Below are 21,063 nucleotides of genomic sequence, written 5' to 3' on the forward strand. Positions count from 1 at the left end.
CTTTCCAAATTCAGCAACTTTTGGTAATCTTTTTGCCAATTGGTTTGCATTTTGGTTAATTTAAATAGAAAAACTAAAGAAATAAACAGTATGCATTCTAATTTATGGAGAACTGTACTAGTCATGTGTTGCTGAGAAGAGGTTAGTTCCTCAAGTAGTTAGAATTTCTTACCTCTTTGGAGAGTTTTGTGTGAATGCATTTTGCACAAGAAAGTCATGGCATATTGTGAGATCTGTGACCTTTCATGAGATGGTCCATCTTAGGAGGAACATTGAATATCTATTTATAATTGAGAGTCACCGCTTAGATTAAAGTCTAAGACTTACATTCAAAATATGACTCCAATTTTGGCACTGGTCTGACCGTAAGATCATGTATGTAGTCAAGTTGTGGGCCAAAAATGGTGTTAGGCACTTTGGTTCATCCAATTAAATGGACCTTTTGAATTTCTTGTCATACCAATAGAATAATAAATATTTCTAAGCGAGTACACACAAAATAAAACATAAAGAATTAATCAACTCAAAATCTAAACTTTTTGAAAAAGAGTACTGGTAAGAATACTTATAAAATTTTAACTACACTATGGCTAAAGGATATTGTACAAAGATACCTAAAAATAAGGAAAGGTTAGAATATTACCTCAATTCAGTCATGCTATGTAAGGAAGGTTAGTAGTCTCGACATAATTGTCTAAGACCCTTGCCGCGTTATAAAATGATGTCCTTGTTTTCCATCAAGCTGATATGTTTATCTTTAAAATAATCAAAGCAAGTCTCACTTGATCTCATGGGACGAAGTCTGCTATCCTAAAACTGCGGGAGGCATTGGTTTGCGTAAAGCAATTATTCATAACAAATCCCTAATTCCGAAACTGGGTTGGAGATTTCTCAATAACTCCTAGGATATATGTGCTAGGATGTTGAAATCAAAGTATTTTAACAATTCTTCGCCCTTTAACCCCAAAATAATGAAGAAAAAAGGCTCTTGGTCTTGGAATAGCATTGCCCAGATGCTACCAACTTTGAAAGGTATGATATTTCATCACATAGGTAATGGTGCACATTCCTTCCTCTGGGATGACCCCTGGATAGCTTCAATTCCTGGTCATAGTCTTACTAGTATAGCATCTGTATATAATAATCATGAGCTTGTTTGTAATGCTTTTGATAACTCTGATTTTTTATACACATCATTTTCACATGCTTTACCCACTTGCTTTGCATCAGCCTGTGCTAATATTGGTCCTACCACTGGACCAGATTCTTGGATTTGTACCCTCACTAAAACAAAAAAAATTCTCTACAAAAAAAGCAGCTCACTCTTTCATGGTTTCCGACTCTCCACACTCCTATTGGTGACGATTCTTTTGGAAAATTCCCATACACCCCAAAATCAAAGTGTTTTTTTGGCGGGTGTTAAATAATGGTTTACCTATTAAAGCACACATCTCACAATGGACCAAGGTTGATCCAAATTGTGCCTTCTGTGATACAAACATAGAATCAGTTTGGCATATCTTCTTATCTTGTGACTGAACTAAACACATATGGGCAGCAGGACAATTAGGTTTGAAAACTGAACATATTGCATCCCCATCTTTATCTCATTTTTGCCAATCTTTACTTCACTACTGCTCTAACGATAGAGGAATGGCCATTTGGTTATTCTCAGTCTTTACCATAACCTACTACTTTATATGGATTCATAGGAACTGAATTCTTTTTTAGGGAGTTAAACCTGATCCATTATGGATCACCACTTTGTTTTCCAAATGGATATGTGAGCTCTCGTATCCCCACCCCTCCCCTCCCCCCCTGTCACCAAGTTGGATTCTTCCTCATGCCCTCCTCATAAATTCTCATTACTTTCCTCTTTAACTACTTTACCGGATCTTAATTATCCATGTGCAGGAGCTGCTGCCCCCAACCTAACTAGATCCGGTTGGGTGTTTTGTATTTTGTTGCAAGGGGAGCTTAAGATAATTTCTACAGGTTTTTTGAATACTAATGATCTTCTGGAAACAGATCTTTATGGAATTGTCCAGGGTTTGGATTTTGCAAAAAATGAGCAATATAATATAAAGGAAGCCTGGTGCAACAGCAAGGGAATCGTGGAATTGATCAATCAACTTTTCACTAATGTTCAAAAACTGCAACTGCTTCACTATTTACTCCAAGCTCACAAGGCGTATGTTTCGAGTTAGTTTGTTTTTAAAGAGGATACCGAACTCTTTCTCCTACTTTATGAACTGGCAATATGTATGTATATTAACAAAGAGTGTATACTGCTCTCACACAGTATTGTACAGTCTTTATCTTTTTTTGCTTAGTATATATGTTTATTTCTCATCCAAAAAAAAAAATGTCCTAGAGTTAGTGAAGTTCATAGACTAAAGGACTCCACCGTTTATATACATCTTAAGTATTTTAATCAAGAATATGACTTAATTTCTAGTGCGAAAAGTTGGGAGATTTCTTACTTGTAGTACTTCGTTTGTTTCCAACACTGACAAAATTAGACAGTAACACTGCATTCAATTGTAAAATTCAAATGCACCACATAAACCATTAACTAAATGTCAGAACTTGTAATAATATTGTTTGCTTTTTTCTTTTTTTTCTTTTTTTTCTTTTCTTTTTTTTTTTGTGGCTAGGAATCAAAAGGAATATATTTAAAAAAAAAGGAGTTTCAAATAATGAACCTGGGTATACCTAGGGATTACAAGTAAAAAAAAAGAAAGAACAACCCCCACCTTCGGCAATGCCATCAACAAGGCTAACTAACCTCTAAAGGAAACTATGAACAAAATCAATAGTTGGGCATTCCCAGAATATCTTTTCTAATCTCTTCTTGAATATGAGTAGAAAAATTATTGACTAATCTTGAAACACCTGAAGTTGCAGCTTCCCTTGATAGAAAATCAGCTATTGGATTGAATTCTCTGAGACAATGAGTAATCCCTCATTTTGATAGATGAAAGAAGGGGCTGGAGACTTAACCATTCTTGCCAAAGAAATCATGGGAGTTTGTTAGCTTGAACAAGGAGCACAACTGAGGCCAAGTCACATTCGATCCAAATATCCGAGAATCTCATCTCATTGCCGAAATGAAGACTTCTGATTAAGGCATAAAACTTAGCTACAAAATTAGTTTTAATCATATCCCAAGATAATCTTTGAAGGCATATATAATATTACCTTGGGAATCTCTAAACACTCCTCCTGCGCCAGCTCTTCCTGGGTTACCCAAAGAGGAAGCATCAATATTCAATTTGATGCATGGGAATGATGGTTTACACCAGAAAGTTTCGATGATGCGATCGAGGTGCTTAGCTTTATTTGGCAGTCCCAATTTAGAGACACAAACAAGATCAACAACGGTAGTAACCCAGCCTTTTAGTTTGATGCTAATATCTCCTAGATCTTGTAAGATCTTTTTGTTCCTTTATGTCTTCTAAGATTTCTTTCCAGCCATATTGTTTTTCAGTAATAAACATATTGTTCCACCAAAACAAAATTAAATCCAAATGATGCAAACTTAGACATTAATAATAAGTTATGGTCCAAACAATGGAATACAAAAGTTTTGTCAAATTCCAAAATAAATGCAAAAAATCGAAATAATCTGTAGATTCCTAATGCTTTAACTTGAGACGGCATCTCTTTAGATAAATAGACATACTCCTCACTTATTGTCAGTGCTTTCGTCTCCAGAAAGTTCTACAAGAAATGGAAAAACATGGATTATTAGAATTAATCCATCAATTACTATAATGAGAATTGAAATGATTTGATTCAAAGTTACTAAAATTTGAATCACTCCTTTTTCCAAACTTTTCTCAAACATTATGCAGTCAATTACCACATGTACCTTCACTTCACAGAAAAGACAATTGGATGTAGTCTTCATACCTTGATTCTCAATAAGCACCACAACATTGTCCATCTATTGCGAAGCCTAGCTCGACTGCCCTTCTTCTTGAGTGGTAGCTAGTTCATTTTCATCATTTTCTATCTTCAATCTCTCCTCCTCTAATTCACATTATGACTATAAAATCAACAATTTGACCATTTCTGGTATTGTGACACATGAGATGACTTGAACAGACTAAACTCCTTGGGAAGATAGACAAAGACATAGCCCACAAGAAGGGTATCAGGAAAGTCAATCCCTAAAGATTTTAGTTTGAGTCTAAACGTCTCTCTCATTTCTATCATCTAAGACATTACTCATTTTTACCAAAAAAAAAATAGACATTATTCATTTAACGCAATCATACTTTATGAAGCCAAAACTCCCCATCAAAATCTTAATACGTCTGTTGGCTAAGAATTCATGTATTCTAATGGAGATGGATTATTTTTCTTCCAATTAGAAGAGTTATCACATGTTAACCCATGTTAATTTTTAGTAATAAAATCAAGTTCACTACAGCTTGTGGGTGGGCTAGGGCTGCAAGTTGCACTGATTTATTTACCTTTATACTAAAAAATAATTCAGTGTTAGACTTATGTCAATTACAATCTACTTGCGGGTATCAGTTACAATTAACTTGTAATCTATTATTTATTTTTCTTTTTGGGTAAAATTGTAGTCTAAAACTAAACAATAAGACTAAAATGCATCTCATCAAACAAGCCTACACATGTGTGCATTAACTATCTTAATGTTCAACATTACTATCCTATCCCCCACTAAAATGACCACTACATGTGGGCATCATTTTCATTATGTACAGAAATTGCAAATTTTAAATGTCTTTTCATATTTATAAGATTACCTAGAATATCTTTATGGGATTGAAATGATGGAATATGTGGCATATCAATCCCCTTAATGGCAATTTTGTAAATACAAGACAAGAAAATAATGTTATGAGTTTGCATGATTTATAAAGTTCTTAATTAGGTTATGTTCTCAACATATTATAATAAATACATATACGCATGTTGGCATGCTCATAACATTATTCAAATAAAAAACACCAAGATTTCTTATATAAAAAGCCATAGTGCAGTCAAACATAACATAAAGTCTTTAATTTATGATATATTTAATACCTTCTTTTAGCATTATGAAGCACTAAAATACCTTTTATAAGACCTAAAAGTGTACTCCCATTATTCTATAGTACCCTCCAAAATTAGAGTAAAATTTGATTCAAGAACAGTAAAAAAACAGCTTAAAATGAATTCACAAAAGTTATTTTTTTTAAGTTGTTTTTTCTTAAGTATTTCTCCTATAAATTTGTCACCAAAATAACCATAAACAAAAGCAATTTTTAGAAATAGATTCTGTTAGAAATAACTTTCATAAATAGAAGCAACCCCCAAACTGATTTCTATAAATAATTTATGGCCTAAATTGAAGCAAAAAACAAACCAGCTGATTCCTTAATTAAACCAGGTACAAAAAAAATGAACCAAATCGGACAAAAAACATATCGGTCTAAACCAGTCAACAGATTCTACCAATCATTGACCAAATCGGTCAACGATCAAACCTCAAGCCGGGTCGCTCAATCGGGTCAAAATCTGAGTTTTCGGATAGTATCCAGGTTGATGCACGTTAGCAAAGCCCTAAAAATGAAGCAACTATGAAATTATTAAAAAGCCCTTGACTTAATGGGCGTATTCTAGGGCTACAACAGGGTCAGGTTGGGTCGGGCCTTTTAAAACTCCAGCTCAACCCGGAGTCCCCTTAGTTGGGCCCAAGCTCGACCCGTCCCTGACTTAGGGCCAAAAAAATCCAACCCTAACCCGCCCTCAGGGTCAGGCCGGGCTGACCTTGATTGGTCCTGATCATACCGGCCCGGCCCTGACTCAGGGTCAAAAATTCCCAACCCTGACCCACCCTCAGGGCCAAGGTATCTCAACCCAGGCCCTGTTTGGGCTTAGGGCGGGTTCGGGCCGTCAGAGCCAAACTTGCACCCCTAGCGTATTCCACTTGTTAACGTGCATAACATAATGGTATGGTCAAAATTACCGTTTTACTCTTGTTTCTTGCAGAAACGTAACGACCCACATTTTTTCAACATTTGAAATTAGGGAAAATTTCCCAGATCTACTAGATAAAAATATTAATTACAACTTAAGTAGGTTAAAAATATGTTTTACATTCACTAGTTTTGATTTTAAAAATATGTACTTAATCCCCAAGGTTATTAATTGCTCATGGGTTTCATGAACAAAACAAAATTGAACTTCCCAAAGTACCCCCAATATTTTATCTTCTTTTTTTTTTTTTCCTTTCAATTCTTTCATTTTAATCACATGTGGGACCCACCCTTTCCTCTTCTTCCTCCACCTCCTCCTCCTCCTTGGAAGGCCGCACCATCCTCGCCGCTGCAACCTCACACTCCAATTCTGCTATTTTCTCTCTCTTTCCAAAGCTAGAAATCCCTCAAGAGAGCGACACTGCACTGACTTCCTTTTTTTTTGTTGTTGTTCTTCTTCACACTCTTGCTCTTTTGCATAGTTCACTTGCAACCCTTTTGCTTTTTCTGGTGACCGCTCGATTTTTAGCACCTTCCCAGCAGCAGCACCACCACCACCACCGCCATTCTTTGGCGAGAAGCAAGCAATCAGTATTAAAGCAAAAAATCACAAACCCCAGAACGCACGCGCCTATTATACTGAGCTTAACACCACTTGGAGACGGTTGAGATGGAGATGGTTGAGGAGCAGATGGGCCAACTAGAAGAGCTGGAGGAGGAGAATTTGTGAAAGAAATATTGTTACCAAGGAAATCTGAAATGGGAAATCTTTGAAGCGACTTTAGTACCTTTCCAGTCAAATTATTGTTCGCTAAGTTTAATTGTTGCGGATTTGGGAGACTTAGATCGGGGATTTCACCAGAAAGCAAGTTATTAGCAAGGTTCAGAGATGTTAAATGAGTCAAATTTGAAATGGAATTGAAGAAGGAATACTGTCGTTGAATCTAACTCTCGCTCCGGTTCACACCCTTCGCTTGGCTTTGGGTCAAACCAGGTATGCAATGTCGTCTTAACTGAAGCTTTCCACGGAGGAAAGAAAATCAACATCGTTGGTTTCCTATCTGTCTTCGCGGAATAGGCTGAGAAACTCTTCCCCCTCTACCCCTCTTGCAGTTATGTAGTTTTTCCTCTGTTGTAATACATCTATAACTCTTACAACATCTGTAACTCGAAAAGCTGCGCTTTGATGTGTTGCAGGTCTGGTTGGAGTGCAAGATTGCAGCGGCCTTCTATGGAGGAGGAGGAGGAGGAGGAAGAGGAGGGGGTGGATCCCACATGTGATTTAAAATGAAAGAATTTAAAAAAAGTAAAAGAGAAGATAAAATATTGGGGTATTTTGTGAAATTCAATTTTGTTTTGTTATTGGAACTCATGAGCAATTAATAATCTTGGGGATTAAGTAAATATTTTCAAAATCAAAACTAGCGGATGTAAAACATATTTTCAACCTACTTAGGTTGTAATTAATATTTTTATCTAGTAGATCTCGGCAATTTCCCCTTGAAATCACCATTATACCCTCTATTAAGAGGATAACACGTGTTAGGGAGTTATAACTACCCTATTCAAAGGACCAAATTACCCTTGTTACATTAAACATCTCACGCATGTGCTATGACCATTTTACCCTTTACAAGTTAAAGAGTGCCACGGGTCAATGTAATTATTATAAGAGTAAATTACTCCCCCTTCCCCTCGATTATGCTCTAATGACAAACCCCTCCCCTGGGTTTTGAGTAATGACTCTCCCCTCCCCTGCATTCCCAAGATTCTATCAACCGTACCCATTCCGTTAAAAAGGGCTGTTAAGTGATAGAAAAAGACTATATTACCCTTTTACAATTTATCTAAAAACCCTATTCTAACTTCTCTCTCCTTGCTCTATCGTCTCCCACCTATGGAAACGAGAAAGTGAAGATGGAGAGTGCATCTTCCACCTCTTGAAACAGCCATTGCCGCAACAACCTGCAATCGCTTGGACGTGCATCTTCCATCTCCGCTTGGACCGCAACCAACTCCCATCTCGGTTATTCTCTCACAGCTTGGACCAAAAAGATGAGTGGAAAGTGGAAATTTATTGGTGAAAATGGCACTCCACAACATCCACCTGCTCAAATACAGATAAAGATACGTTTATGACTATTTTGAGTGCGTCTCTTTCTCACCATCAGTATCAAAAACGTTTCTTTTAGAAGCCTGCCGAAAATCAACAAATTAATGCCAGACGATTAGAGATTCCATTCCATGCATGTTGGAGGTAAGAAATTTACAAGAAACTCTTCATTTTTTTAGGAGAATGAATTTAAAGCCATGGTCACCATTTCTATTGTTTGAGTACAGTAAATGGATCAAAACCCGATTCAGATAACCTCTTAGATTCGTCATTTATTGAAGATTCAGAAAAAAACACTTGAGAAGTTAGTTGGGAGCCAAATTGGCGGATTTCCTTTAAATCAGATTTCTGACTTTTTATTTGCATCTTTGATTGGTCTCTATCCAACTTTAGGAGATCTGGTTTGAAGTTCTAAACTGCTCTCATAACTATTTGCCCCATTTGTGATGAATTTTTCAAGAACCTCTTACTTCTCCACACACAGTTTTGATTCTATGAATGATCACAAGTGGGTTTTTTGGGGAAGAAGATTTTATCATTTCTGTCCAAACAGAGTGGCAAACGATAACTATGATGCTCAAGACTCCAGTAGTTCAATTCCTCTCTGTTCTTTGGAGTTATCCTAATTGGAAATCCATAATCTTTTCACAAACTCATAATGAAGATTGATATGATCCAGCTTCTCTGATTAATGAATAATAACTCATCGTTCTCTCTCTTTCAAATAAAACAAAACCGTATTAAGAAAGCGATTCGTCATTCTGGCTCATACCTGTTAGCCATTAGCCAACCACTCGTTTCGTGCACATGGCACATGGCACAGGGCACAGATGTCTCCACAATCTTCTGTGGGACACACTTTAATTGCACCTCTACTGTTGTGAAATGAAAGACAAGGGAAGCTCATTGTGCTAAATCTCTTCAATCAAGAAAGTGCAGATCGTATCCCTGATAGGTTACAAGAAGTTTTGATGAATTAAATTTTCTTAAGGTTGTATGGTTTACCATTAATAGTTTACGTTCAATTGGGGATTAGAACTTATGGATATAATTGCAGAAAATAATTCACCTTCTTTAAAAATGAATTTTGTGTTTATTGTCTGAGAACAATTCAATTTTAATGGTGGCAAAGCATCCTCAATTGTTTATTTCACGGCAATCTGTTGTTGTTCTTACCATAGTTAACCTCCCTTGAATTTCCATTTGTTTGTATTTTTTTCTTCAGAGAAATTTTCAAACCTTTATCCTTTACACATGGTCAATTCCAATCGGGTTCAAACTTAACCCACCTATAGTGGGTGATTGCACTAGAGCTGCCAACTTTGTTTGAACTTCTTCTTCTTATGGACTGGATATGATGATGAAACACCTTACCTTCAACAACTTGGTTGTAGAAGAATAGCGCCGGAGTGTTCGATCAAACGAAGAAGAAGCTCTCGGTTCTCACGGAGTGTTCAACGAGAGGAAAAGAGGAGAACTCGAACTTCTTGAAGTTCTCTCGGTTCTACCTAGGAGTGTTTGAACGAAAGAAATAAGATTCGTAATCTCCGATATCCCTGGAGTGGTCGAACGAAATGAAGAATATCTTCATGGTTCTGTTCGGAGTATTCGACGAGAGGAAAACTTTCATTGGAATGTTCGAACGAAATGGAGAAGAAGAAGAGATTTTGTCTATTTTTATTAAGGGGTATTATTGGTATATCGAATAATAAGGGCATTTTGGGGTTTAAATGAAAATATTTTGGATGATGTCATCACTTAACAGCCCTTTTTAACGGAATGGGTACGGTTGTTAGAATCTTGGGAATGCAAGGGAGGGGAGAGTCATTACTCAAAACCCAGGGGAGGGGTTTGTCATTCAGGCATAATCGAGGGGAGGGGGGAGTAATTTACTCTTATTATAACCACCATCAAAAGACCAAAAGGGCCACAAAGAAATAAAGAATATGGGCACTACGTCAAAAGGAGAAAAAAAACTAGAAATATGGACTGACTCGCAACAACTAGTAGATCGGATGACCAACATGGATATTCCCTATTGGCCATGCAAACTCTACTCGTGTTTTTTGATATTGAATCTTATTGTAATACCTTGATCTCACTCAAATTTGTTAAGAATGATGTAGTTGGTGTTCACTAACTCTCAAAGCCAAGAAGTGAAGTATCGTCTAGCCAAGTTTTCATATGACATAATTATATTTTCTAATAAATATTGGGTAATTTACATATACCACCCATGACGTTTAACGGAAGTATGATTTTACCTCCCAGTTTAGGAAAATTTTACGTACCCCTTTGAGGTTTACGAACGTTAACAAATAAATCCATTCCGTCAGTTTATGACTAACAGTGTTAAAATCAAGGGATAAAGTTACAAAAATACCCCTTCAAGAAAGAAAAAAAAACCTGCAACTCATCTTCCCCAAATCGATTGGGGAAGATGAGTTGCAGGTATCCTTGAGTCTTAAATGTGTTAGGGTTTTGGTTTCTAAAATGGCACTTTTGAATAAACTACCATGGCAGAGAACGAGAATCGATCGCAGAAACAAAAACGAAATGATTTCGGTGTTGATTCTTGGAATTGCTAAGCTTCCTCATACCGAAGAACTTTCCCCAGTTATATTCCTTATACTTGGCAGGTTGCTTCTCCTTATCTACCAGCTGCTGCAAAGGGTTTCTCATCACGTAATGTAAAGGGTTGATTAATTAAGAATGGAATGGACAACCTCTATCTCCCTCTCTGAGTTTACTAGAACCCTGTGCTCCACGCTCTCGTAAGTCGTAACTGTCATTGCTCCAAACCTGCTGAAGGTTGAAATCTACTTCCATTTAGCTACAATCTGTAGTTACAGTTGGTCATACATGCACACCCAAGAGAAAGGTCAAGAAGGAGAGAAACAATTTGTCATGTACACCACCTGAATAATTTCACCAACGTTGATGATATAAGAATCAGGAAATGGCTTCACCGTCACCCACTTACCATCCATCTTGCGCTCAATAGACTTTAAGACTGCCTGCTTATCATCCTGCACAAGGACTGAGGAAATCGTCTTGATTTTCTTCAAGCTGGTCTCAGTTTCCGCTCTCTGCAACATCAGAAAAGGGGGAGAGGGGGGGGGGGGCATGAAGGGAATCAACCCGAAGAAAGATCTAATCTCTAAGAAATAGAAGAAACCCAATTTGCAACTGAAACTTAAATCTTCAGCCACACCTAAGAAATCCATATCAGTCATAATTTAACACCGGAAGCTCACCAGAGATGTTCCATTAGAAGCCATGGATGGAGCAATCGAATAGCATAGAATCAGAGACTTAAAAAAAATTATTATGAAATTGGAGAATTATAAAGGAAAAATGTTCTGGCAGCAAAACGAGAGGAAACAGAGAGCTCTGTTTTGGCTTTCTCGTCGGAATACATCAAGCAAGAGACATCTGACCAAGTCTCTGGGAATGATTCGATAGATTTTCCAACCGAAACCAAAGCTTTCCCCAACAGAATCCTGAGGAATCTCATCCATATCCGACCACAACTCCGTCGAGTTTTTCTTGCGATGATCAGAAGCTAAAGAGGAAGAATCAACACCAAAATCAATTCGTTTTTGCTTCTGTGATCGATTCTCGTTCTCTGCCATGATAGTTTATTCAAAAGCGCCATTTCTGGAACCAAAACCCTAACACATTCAAGACTCAAGGATACCTGCAACTCATCTTCCCCAAATCGTTTGGGGAAGATGAGTTGCAAATTTTTTTATTTTTAGTTTTTAAAATTTTCTTGAAGGGGTATTTTTGTAATTTTATCCTTTAATTTTTAACATTATCAGTCATAAACTGACATAATGGATTTATTTGTTAATGTTTGTAAACCTCAAGCGGGTACGCAGAATTTTCAAAAACTAGGGGGTAAATTCATACTTTCGTTAAACTTCAGGGATGGTATGTGTAAATTACCCATAAATATTCCGTTCATGAAAAAACCTCGTAAAGGTAGGGATGTGACCGGATCGGATTTAGCTCGGATAGTGCTATATCCGCATCCGATTAGCTTTCGGACGGATTCAGATAGTGTTAAACGGATACAGATCGGATATTTTATCCGTTTACATGTAAATATAGCTTTTCGGATAGCTATAGCCTATCTATATCCGCATCCGTTTAGTTTTCGGACGGATTCGGATAGTGCTAAACGAATATGGACACGGATACGGAAATGGATTTCGACTATTCATTGACACCCCTACGTAAAGGTTTGTTTTGACATTTACTACCGACAACTTACAAATTAGCTCCTTTAATTGAAGTTACATGTAAGTATGTAACACTATCCATTTTCCTTTTTTCCATTTAAATCATATTCGTTCTTGTTCAAAGTTGGGAGAGTGCACAATTATACTTAAAAGTACAATGATATAATGTATGATTTTATAAATGGGTGTGTATTTGATTAAACTAAATTTTAAACTCTGCAGCGTGGTAAATTAAAATTATGTTTGTCCATCCAATAGTTCTAATGAATTTGTTATCATGGATTGAGGTATCGGTATTGGATTGGTTGGATCGATCAGATCGAATCCTTATCGATTAGGGGTGCAAGTTTGGCCCTGACGACCCGAGCCTGCCCTGGCCTGCCCTGAGCCCGAACATGGCTTGGGTTGAGATATCTTGGCCCTGAGGACAGGTCAGGGTTGAAAATTTCTAGCCCTGAGTCAGGGCCGGGCCGGGCCGGGCTAGGGTTGAGGCCTTGAGCTGAGCTCGGCCTAGCCCAACCCGACCCTGTCTTCTTCTTCGTGTTCTTTCTTCTTTCTTCCTTCCTCTTCTTCCTCTTCTTCCTCTTCTTCTTATACTTCTTCTTCTTCCTAGCCTAGCCAGCCCATGTATCTCCCTTCCCCCCCATGGTTAGGGCCAATCAAGGTCAACTCGACCCAACCCTAAGAGCGGGTCAAGGTTGGATACTTCTGATCGTGAGTCAGGGTCGGGCCCAACCGACCCTGTGCCCAACTAATGAGATTCAAGGTTGAGCTGGGGTTTTAAAAGGCCTGAACCAACCCGATCCAGTTGCAGCCCTAGTATCGATCGAGACCGATACTAGCTGATCTTGGATTGGGTATCGATATCGGATTAAGGGTAAAATTGTCAATAAACACAATTTTAATGAAAAGTAATGGTAACATTGACCGATCCAAACCGATATCAACTAATCTGGATAGGCATCGAATCGATACTGACAAATCTATACGAATGGATGTTTTTGATCGTGAGTCAGGGCCAGGCCCGGCCGACCTTGCGCCCAACTAAGGAGACTCAAGGTTGAGCTGGGGTTTTAAAAGGCCCGGCCCAACCCGACCCTGTTGCAACCCTAGTATCGATCAAGACTGATACCTAGCCGATCTTGGATTGGGTATCGACATCGGATCAAGGGTAAAATTGTTAATAAACACAATTTTAATGAAAAGTAATGGTAAAATTGACCGATCCAAACCGATACCAACTGATCTGGATAGGTATCGAATCGATATTGACAAACCGATACGAATTCGAATACCGGTATCTCAATCCCTGACTGTTATATGTAGAAAAGTAATAAACCCTTGTGATAATAATATTTAGCTTAGACTTTTAATCAACAAATATAACCAGTAATCTACTAATCTAACCCGTCTCATCAAAAAAAAAAATCTACTAATCTTACCCTTCTTCTCTTTAAACTGAAGTCGTGACTCATGAGTCTCATATGATATAAGAAAGAGAAATCTAAATTGTGTGAGAGAGAGAGAGAGAGAGAGAGAGACTGAATTCTAAACCCCCCCTCTCACAAGACGTATTCGCCTTCCTATCAAAGCGCTTTGTCGGAAGTCTATCGCCGCCATATCATCGGTTTCAAACCGGCGTCTCCATTATTTCTATCTAATGCTTCTCCACGGCCTTCTTCCCCCACGATTGTAGTTTTTGTTTGCTTTTCTAGGGTTAGGGTTTGGATTCGTGCTGTTACGGAAACTAGGTATAATACCCAGCCCTCCCTTTCTCTGTATCTAATCTCCTTTTTTTATTTTTTGTTTCTCTTAATTCCTTTCACAAGTGCCAGAATTTTGTGTTTTTGCTGTGTTTTGTATATATTACCTGTTCGATTCCAACCGTTTGTTAATCTGCTCGTATGTATTTATCGATTTTGTCTTTTGAAACTTGGATCGCTTCTCACTTCGTTGGTGATTTATGCTCATTATATTGTGGCGAAAGAAAAAAAGTGATTACTTATGCTCTCTTCGACTTATAAGCTGGATTATACCTTCCTAAAAGCTTAATCTCCACATTGTTGTGTTGTTGGCTTTTTCGTTCCGACTTCGATTCTGGAAATTTAGAATCTAGGGTTTGTATGCTGAAGATATTTGCGGCGGAACTAGATAGGGAGTTTTTACCTGATATTGAATTTAGGGCTTTTACCGTTTGTCTTGCTTTTTGTAGTTTGATTACTGGTTGGTTTTCTGATATAACGGTCATATACTTGCAATTCTCTAAGGATCGAATGTATGAATTCCATGTGTGGCAGAATATTATCACAGGTCTAAAGCCCTGGAAACATGACGATGCCTGAGCGCAAAACCATTGACTTAGAGCAAGGATGGGAGTTCATGCAGAAGGGTATCACGAAGCTCAAGAACATTCTAGAAGGACTTCCTGAGACACAGTTCAGCTCTGAGGATTACATGATGCTCTACACGTATATATTCAACTCCCTTGTTTTTTCTTTTTTTTCTGTTTCGTACTTCTTTTACCGCTTCTGTAAGGTATTAGTTTTATTCTTCTCTTTTATCCGGCAAGTGGTGCTGCTGTTTGATGGTCTTGTCACTTGACTGAAAACAGAACCATCTACAACATGTGCACTCAGAAGCCCCCTCATGATTATTCCCAACAGCTTTATGACAAGTACAGAGAGTCTTTCGAAGAGTACATTACTTCAACGGTGAGGAAGTTGTCCATATCCTATATATGCTTATGTTTTCTCTAATTAAAATTAGCAATGATCCACTATGGGATGGATTTTTCTACATGATAAATTTTGTCGTATCTTTCTGTGGAGCCCTTGTTGGTACTCTATTTTGTAGCATATGGGGATAGTGGAATAATATGCTCAGAGATAAGTTTGTACCTATTTGCTTCCGGGGCTTTTACACTGTTTGATTATTTTCTCATCTCGTGTCAACTCTCACTTAATTGTTTGCATCAACCTTGTTCTCTTATCGGTTAAAGTTTTTTCCTTCTAAACTGTTTGTATGGATTCTGTAGCTGCTGTTGTTCAAATTATATACAGTTTTCCAAAATTCCAATCACTTGCTTGCTTTTCTCCACAACAAGGTGATTATGTTACTTGATAGTGTTTACTTTAAGGCTGTCCAGGCCAGGCCTGGCCTTGTCCATTTCCCACCACATTCTGGTGAAAATGGGGTGCATTGTTTTTACTTAGTATTGCTTGTATAAGATAGGTTTAGATTTATAAAAAGAATTTGGACAATATTTGTGACTTGATGCAACCTTTGTCTGCACTTGAGACTGGATTGAGATTTGAAAAGCATTGGAATTGGCCAAGGTAGAATCCTTGCTCCCTTTTATTAGATAAGGAAGAGACATAAAAGTTAGGCATCGATTTTTCATATTATGGCATGGTTCTCATTTGATCCACCACTTATGGCCTAGCAGATTGAACCCATCATTTTGTGGTTGATCTTTTACTCTGCAACTGTGGTAGTTGTGTAATGGGTTGAGTGCAAGGGAGTAAGGAAGCAGTTGGTGGGCCTGTTTGTCTGCAACTAAAGTAGCCCCTATTGGGTTTTGTAATCAAGTTGAGGAATTTGATGGAAGTTTGTGTTACCATGATATCATTCTTACTTTTCTCAGTTTTGGTGAGTGATACTCCTATTTCTCCTAGGATTGAGAGGTATTCTAGTAAGGGACCTCCACCACCCCCTCTGAGGACCATATTTTGGTGTTTTGAACTGAAGAATGTTTCTGCTGGAGGGTTTGTTGTCATTTCCAGTTAGGATTTTGGTGTTGCATCTTGAGTTTCACTGACTAACATACTGTTATTTACCTCGCTCAAGTTGTTCACTGTGATGAGATGGAACCCATTGAAGGGTATAATGTTGTATTAACATCAGTGCTGAGAAGTGTGTCTCAATTTAAAAAGATTGAATCCATTACATGACATTTGGTCTGAAACATCAATTTGTATACTTATTTTAGATGAAGAATGCCATTGGGCGTAACAAGCATTAACCTTAGGGTTTCAATTCTTTTTAATAACGCTCCTACTTGCTCAATTTTTTTGCTTAAATGAGGAAAAATGGTGAACATGAATGTGAACCCAATTCACTATGAGTGGTTTCTCACATTTAATCACTAGGACAGAGACCAACCATTGCTAAGCACCAGCATTTTACTCGATGGTGCCGCACATGACTGAAAGCAAAGGGGATCCCGCTATCATATGGAGATCTCACATTATCACTACTCTTTGCTAGTCTACAAAGATCATTTGACGCCATTCAACTCACTTGCCGATAGTCCAAATGGTCTTCATCTTCGGTAGGGCATGGTTTTATCTCCGACAGCAAAGGAATCTCCGCTTCGAAAAGATTGACAAACAGATTGGGGTTCCAAATGATGAAGAAAACTATTACTTAGCACGTTTGAGAGAAGTTAGTTTATGTTGATGTCCTTACCATTGAGGAAAGTAAACGGTTCGGTGGATTTTTGGAAGACCAGATGAAATACCATTTATGTCCATTCCTGCATAAGGGGTCAATGAATAAAGTTTGGGTAGGTGAATGTTTGGTGACAACTTCAGATGACACCTACAGAGGTATCATCAGACGGACCCTATAAAAAATTATCAATGATTGTTCTTCAAATATGAGAAAACTCGGTTCTTGTTAGTTTCTATAACATCGTAACATTTATTGGCTGGTGTACGATTGGTAGGCACCGCCTTTCAGTTGGGTGGAGAATGAAGTTCATAGGTTCTACCCGACTGTCATTAGATGGTTAAATCAGTTTTTTATTTGTAGAACCCAAATTCAAGACGATGGTAATTAACAAAAATGTCAATATTAGTGATGCAGGTGCACATCCATGGTTGGACCATCTTGACAATCTGGAAACCAGGGGAAGACGAACCAAGTCCGAACTTGGTGATATTTTCTATTTAGTGTGGGTAATTAAAGATATGTATGATGGTGCGGTATCAAATGTAAGAATTGTGGGGGGGGGGGGGAAGGTAGTGAATTCCCAGTTACAATTGGGTTACATCAAGGATCAGCTTTACGCCCTTATTTGTTTGTGCTTTTCATGGATGATTTAATCAGAGATATTCAAGGTGAGGTTTCTTAGTGTATGTGTTTTGCTGATGATATTGTTTTGGTGGATGAGACAAAAGTAGGGATTAACGCCAAGTAGGAGTTATGGAGATAAACCTTGGAATCAAAAGGTTTTAGGACAAGTAGAACGGAATGGAGTATATGTGGGTATACCTCAAATCTTGACCATCCCTTGGCTCAGGGGAGACGGATGAATGGACTAATACCGGCTTCTTCGAATAGGGTTACGGCTCTTTTGGATAGCTTTTTGTTATTTGCAAACGGGTAGAATAACGGCTGTAATGGGGATTTTTGTTATCCGTGCACAGACGGGATAACAAACTCGGAGGGGGTGTGATCGTTCCTTGCTTGCACAGGTAATCGACAGATCTACCCGCACTTTGGAATCGAACACTTGAAATGGGGGGAATTAGGGACGAAGAGGGTTATTCTTGGACTAGGAGGGTCTCCTTACCTTCAAAACCCATGAAATGAGGGAGGGTGACACTCCTACTTATGGGGGGTGTCCCACCCGTTTGACCTGGATAGGTCCTCCACAACGCCGTGGATGACGTCAGCCTGCTGATGTCGTAATCCTCTGCGGCGGCGTGGCTTCGTACACTATTGCCATGGGGGACCTCCACAGGGCCGTGGGGTCCACGGCGCCGTGGACAGTGTGGTCCTATTCTCATGGTACAAAATTTTGTAAAATATCGTCGAAATTTCGGTAAATTTCGCTAATTTCGACACTACCGAGACGAGATGGGCTTCCGAAATGAAAAAAGTTCAAATTTCGGCGATATTTCGATATATATATCTCGGTATATCTCGGTATATTTCGTAGAAATACTGTGTATTGAGCAGTATATTTCGGCATATTTCGGTAAATTTCGGTATATTTCGGTAAATTTCGTAGAAATACTTTGTGTAAGTATTGAACTATTGACTATTATGAAGTTTATGAGTTATGACTTATGCACTTATGACTTTATGAGTTTAAACTTTAAAGTTTAAACTAAAGGCTACATTTGACTTTATTTTTGTTTCATTACTTTGTTTAAATTTCTTATTATGTCTTTTAGTACTTAAACAATATGTATTTAACTATTTTATACAACAGGGTCCAACCGTATACAGTCAATCAAGGGTGCAAACCCAAAACACTACTTTGAGTTCATTTTTTTTGCAATATGAAGGTTTAAATGTGTTTATTTAGCTTAAATAAGGGTGTCCATGACATATCAGGCCTAGATATGGCCAAATACCCACCGAGATGGACTCCCGAAATATTGCAGAAAAAATGCAATATTTCGGCGAAATTTCGCCAAATTTCAGATATTTCGGATATCTCGGTAGGCCCGAGATACCGATATATCGCGAGATATAGTACTATGCCTATTCTCACCTTTTGAGCCCAAATGGGCTATTTTTTGGGTTTAGGGTGTGTCTGGGCCCATGGGCCCGGTCTTTTTGGGTTTGGAAAGGGAAAAAGGTGCGATGTCCATTGTCCGTGTCCCCGTCGTCATCATCGCCAAAGGTGGTGGCAAAATTTCAGTGTCTACAGTTTGCCCCTCTTTGGCCGAGGCCTGTGCCAGTAACCGAAGGGTAAAGACAAAAGACTAACTGATTTTGTCACGAAGAGCATGTACTGCTAACACCTTGCTCAAGGGTGGTAGAGTGTTGCAAAGGAAAACAGGCGGTAAAATTTCTCGATAAACCTCGAAGACATTGGTTAAGCGACTAAAATCCTTTGTTAAACCATAAAGCAAAAAATCGCATAATCATGGAGAAAATCTTCCGATAATCCTCGGAGAGATTTAACCAGACAACCGAAAACCCTTTGTTAAACCATAAAGAAGAGATCATGCGATTAATCACAGTGGAAATTCTCCGGTAATTCTTGACAAAAATCATCCCGATAATTTTAAAAAGGGAAATTGCATTTGTGGGCATCTGGCCAATTTTTTTTTTTTTTTTTGTCCACGGCACCGTGTGGAGATCTCTACGGCACCGGGGAGTGGGCGGCATCGGAGTCACGGCACTGTGGAAATCCTCCATGGCGCCGTGGAGGGTTTTTCACGGTGTTGTGGAGGTTTCCACGGCGCTATAATCACGGCTGCTCCTTATAAATAGGGGGGTCCCCCTCTTTTGATTTTTTTTATCTTTTGGACCCCCAAACTCTACCCTTTTTTTGTATTTTTCTGCATTTTCTGAGTGAGATGGTCTTCCACAGACGTCCACGACAGTCCTCACATGGTCCGCTACTGGGTACGACTGATACGGATGATCGAGCGGACTGGTACTCGTCCGGGACGACACTGCGAGACACTTCCTGCCACTGTAACTTTACACTAGGACGGATAATGAGGTGGTGAAAATTGATGCAAGGGAGATTTTGCCAAGTGATTATTTTAGGTATCTGGATCATAAATAAAGAAAAGGTGATGCAGAGGATGATGTTTCATAGAGAACTAAAATAGGATGGATGAAGTAGAGAGGTGTGTCCAGATTGTTTTGTGGTCGACGTATTCTTTTAAAAGTCGAAGGAAAATTTTATAGGTCAGTCATATGATCGACTATAATGTATGGTGCGGAATGTTGGGCAGTTAAGAAGCATCATATAGATAAACTCACTGTTGCGGAGATGAGGATGTTGAGATGGATGAGTGGCAAAACTAGGAAGGATAAGGTAAGGAATGATCGTATTAGAGCTGATTTGGGAGTAGCTCTAATACATGATAAGCTACGAGAAAGCCATTTGAGGTGGCATGGCCATGTTCAACGGAGGCCTTCTGATGCTCTAGTACGGAGGGGTGATTTGATTCAAATTGTAATGTAATTCTAGATGGCTAAGATACCAACTAGAACCAATAACCAGGATTTGCTAAGGGTTGGAGGAATCGGCTAGGTTAAAAATAGATGAAATTCTGAAATTAGGGTTAGGGTTAGATGGGTTTTAGGGCTTGATGGTAGGGTTAGGTTAAGTTGGTGAAGGGGAGTCTTCAGTGAAGGTCCTGAGATGTTTTATGGAGGTTGAGTATGTAAACAAAGGTGAATGTTGAATTAGGGTTTGCGTTTCTCGGTTTTAGGAAAGTGGAATGAAGGAGAATCTAGGGTTTTAAGTGGTCACCTAGGGCTGGAACCAGAATTGAGTTTCCCTTATAGTGAGAGGGAAAGATCGAATCTAGAAAGGTGGGATTTTGATTAGTGGATTGGCCTGGACAGGGTTTAGGGTAAGGGGAATGAAGTTCGGGTGTGGGGGAATGTTAGGGTTAGGTTTGGAGGACTAAAAGAAGAAGGGTTTGGGGTTGGTGTGCTGTACTTGTTGAATTGAATCTTCAAGCTATCGGCTAGGGCAGAACTAAAATAACCTGAATACTTGAATGCAGATCGATGGAGAGAGAGGTAGTGAAGGCTGTCTCACCCTCACAGCGTATCTCAGGACAGTGACAATTTGCAAAGCAATATTCTTTTCATTAAATCGTGGGGGGCTCTCAAGAGCTCTTACATATATATAGCTTTATGGCTGGACAGATTCAAACTCTTACTATGACTCAAAGCTTAACTAGGACTCATTACTGAACTAGGAATACTAAGTAGGACT

The 21,063-nt window shown here is 38.6% G+C and overlaps 1 protein-coding gene across 3 annotated transcripts in view; it reads left to right on the forward strand.

Annotated features, from left to right (window-relative positions):
• The window catches only part of LOC122657922 (cullin-1), a 69,257-nt gene that overhangs the window by 39,206 nt on the left and 8,988 nt on the right, over positions 1 to 21,063 (forward strand). Inside the window, exons 1-3 of one of the 3 annotated variants that reach the window (XM_043852719.1) lie at positions 13,901 to 14,110; positions 14,657 to 14,827; positions 14,971 to 15,070. In XM_043852719.1, coding sequence (XP_043708654.1) covers positions 14,688 to 14,827; positions 14,971 to 15,070 — 240 coding nt within the window. In that variant the 5' untranslated portion in view covers positions 13,901 to 14,110; positions 14,657 to 14,687. Of the gene's footprint in view, positions 1 to 13,900; positions 14,111 to 14,400; positions 14,421 to 14,656; positions 14,828 to 14,970; positions 15,071 to 21,063 lie in introns of those variants that run through there. The other 2 variants (XM_043852722.1, XM_043852721.1) reach the window with 2 other exon arrangements.

The sequence above is a fragment of the Telopea speciosissima genome, chromosome 4 (assembly GCF_018873765.1).
Source record: "Telopea speciosissima isolate NSW1024214 ecotype Mountain lineage chromosome 4, Tspe_v1, whole genome shotgun sequence".
In the NCBI taxonomy this organism is placed as follows: domain Eukaryota; kingdom Viridiplantae; phylum Streptophyta; class Magnoliopsida; order Proteales; family Proteaceae; genus Telopea; species Telopea speciosissima.